At 46.5% G+C, this 3,082-nt stretch overlaps 1 protein-coding gene across 1 annotated transcript in view; it reads left to right on the top strand.

Annotated features, from left to right (window-relative positions):
- Positions 1-669: 669 nt before the first annotated feature.
- The window catches only part of NAPSA (napsin A aspartic peptidase), a 20,359-nt gene continuing 17,946 nt past the window's right edge, over positions 670-3,082 (top strand). Inside the window, exon 1 of the mRNA XM_012643109.1 lies at positions 670-944. Coding sequence (XP_012498563.1) covers positions 832-944 — 113 coding nt within the window. The 5' untranslated portion in view covers positions 670-831. The remainder of the gene's footprint in view (positions 945-3,082) is intronic.

The raw sequence follows: 3,082 nt of genomic DNA on the forward strand, positions 1-3,082 counted from the left end.
AGTCTGCTTTTATTTACTGAAAAAAAAAAGTGCATGCTGATATTGACATGCAAATCTAAGCTAGAAAGCCAAAGAGCTCCAATAGGGATTCTCAGAAATGTTTGTGGCCCTGTAATCAGTGTGTCTGTTTAAAAATGCAGATTCTGAAAAAAAAATGCAGATTCTGGGGCCCTGTCCCCGGCCTTCTGAACCAGAATCTCTGAGGGTGGTGCCTGGGAATCTACATCTTAACTGGATTTCTGATGCTGGTTAAGATTTGAGACACTTAATCAGGAAGAATGGGGGCAGGTGGACACAGAGACATTGCAGATTTTTATATGATTTGGATGGTGGTGGGACTAAGGTGATTTTTATTTGTGTGTGTGTCTGTGAGTATTTTCCAAATACAACAGTGAGAATTGGGATCCTGAGACTAGGCAGTGCCACTTACCATGAGAGGACTGGCATCTAATCTGACCCTCTCTCCCTCCCCCCAGACCCTGCTCTGACATCCGCCCGTCCCTCCCACTTGCCCAAAGAAACACTTGTGGTTAGAAAAGGGATGTGAAAGTTAGAAGTAAAAGTGACAGAAGCTAAAGGATGGGGGTGGGGGCAGGTGGTCCCAGCTGAGGAGACCCCACTGCTGCTACCACTAAAGTTGGGAGCGAGGAGCAGCAGGCACCTGTCACCCTACTCCTGATGACCCTGCAAAAATACCCTGCACAAATCTTCAAAAACATCCTTGTCCTCCTGTGTCAACCTCTGAGAGCCTTCATGTCCTGGTCACCTCTGAAACCTGGGGGTGGGGCATGAACAGGGTGGAGTCTCAGGGAAATTAAACGAGGCCTCAGGATGCCTGGGTCCACTCCTGGGTCCTCAGAGATGTCCCCACCACTGCTGCTGCTGTCCCTGCTGCCGCTGCTGCTGCTGCTGAATGTGGAGCCCACCGGAGCCTCCCTGATCCGGTATGGTGACCCATCTGCCACCCCCAAACCTAGGACGGATTATCCACCTCTTACCCTTTAAGTCTGGGGCTCCCCAGTTCAGTGACTCCCAAACCCTGCACCCCAGGGTCTCTGACTCCTCTTTCTTGGGAGTCTTCGTCTTTCCCAGATCTCTAAACTGGGCTCTCACTGCCAAGGGCTCCACTGTGGCGTCTCCGAAGACCACAGCCCTTTCAATCCAAGACCGTCCAATGCCCAGACTCTTGCTTGAACCCCTCCTTCTTCTCTCAGGATATGTTTTTGGGACCTCCCTGCAGATCCTTCTATGACCTCTGATGACCTGGTGCCGGGGTCTCCAGACATGTGATCCCCCCATCTTGGAGACCCAGATCTGTCACATTTAAGCTAAGACTCCCCAGATTCACACCCTCCACTCTGTTTTGGCCTCATGAAGTCCAGTTTCCGGGACCCCACCAAGGGGTCTTCCCCGCAAGCCCCCAACTTATCTCCCCCAATCTCTCCCTTTCTCTCCTCTCTTCCCCTCCCCCACTGGAACTCTCCGTTCCAGGAAGTATTTTCCCCACTTCACATTCTTGTGCCTCTCAAAGACTGAGTCCTGAGGGGTGGGGGCCAAGATGTGAGTGAGGGGGCAGCACTCCAAGGAGTGACTAAGGGCAGGTACAAAAATATGACTGCACATGATGTTTATTAGCCTGCTTTCCGAACTTAATATATCGCGGACCTTTTCCAAGTCAATGCAGACAGCAGTGAGTCTCAGATTGTTGTCTCAAGACCAACAGTATCAGCAGGACCCGAGAACTCGTTAGAAATGCAAATTCCTGGGCCCCATTCCAGACCTACTTAATCAGAATCTAAGAGATCTGAATTTTAACTAGCCCTCTGGGTCAGGGATTGATAAACACCCAACTTACTACGGGCCAAATCCAGCCTGCCACCTGGTTTTCAAAATAAAGTTAAAATGACCCAGCCACGCTTATTCATTTACATATTGTCTGGGGTTGTTCTTCGATTTTTCCAGAGTTGAGTAGTTACGACAGATACCGTAGGGCCTGCAAAACCTTTACAGAAAGGTTTGCCCAACATCCTGCTGTGGGTGATTTTGTGTCATGCTAAAATTTGAGAACCACTAGAATAGAGAGCTACTTCCTCCTTTTTAATGGTTCAATGGATTCTGTTCTATGTATAGCAGAGCTAAGCTGTGCCCATTGTTGGCCACTGGAGTGTCTCCAGTTTCCAAAATTAAACACATCCTCATAAACACATCTTTCTGCATTCATCCAATGATCTCCCGTAGATGAAATTCCTAGAACTGAAATTGTTGGGTTAAAAGGTGGGTACAACTTTAAGGCATTTGATACATATTTGCCAAATCTAGCCAATAGGGAGTATTCTCAGTTCTTTGCCAATCCGCAGGGTGAAACAAGGTTTCTCACTCTTATCATGTGTATTTCTTTGATGACTACAGGGGTTGAACATCTTTCCATGTGTTTAGAACCTCTTTGTACTTCTTTTGCAAAATACCTGTTCATGTCCTTTGTCCATTTTCCTACTTAGTGTCAAAGTGTGAAGTGAGGTTGCCACAGTTTCATGGCTGCTCATAGAAGACACAAGATTGCCAGGTCAGAAACAAAGCACAGTTTATTACTCCCAGCAAGAGTGGTAGCAAGAGTATCAGCATTCGTGTCAGTTTTCTGAGCCCCTATTTCCACAGGATGAAGTGAGTAAGGCCAGGTGATACCTATATGTGCAGTAAGGTGCATTATAGGAAAACCACCGTGAGCTTAGGGAGTCTAAATCTTTAATAATGGATCATAAGCCTGCCTGCCCTTCTATTTAGAGGGGGACACTGTCTTTCAAAGTTGTTCACAAAACAAAATCCTTGAAAAGACAGTCTGGACAAAGCCAGTGCCTCCGTAGAAATGTGAGAGACCCATGGAGGATTGTCTCCCAACACTGTGTTGTTTATCTTATACTTATTTATTTCTAGAAGCTCTTTGTATATTAGGGATAGCAACTCCTTGACATATAACTTGTAATTATTTCTCCCAGAATTTTATCTTTTCTTTTCTTTCTTCCTTTCTTCCTTCCTTCCTTTCTTTTCTCTCTCTCTCGTTCTTTCTTTCTTTCTTGACAGAGTC

Source organism: Propithecus coquereli, unplaced genomic scaffold (assembly GCF_000956105.1).
Source record: "Propithecus coquereli isolate 6110/MARCELLA unplaced genomic scaffold, Pcoq_1.0 Scaffold193, whole genome shotgun sequence".
Taxonomy (NCBI): Eukaryota; Metazoa; Chordata; class Mammalia; order Primates; family Indriidae; genus Propithecus; species Propithecus coquereli.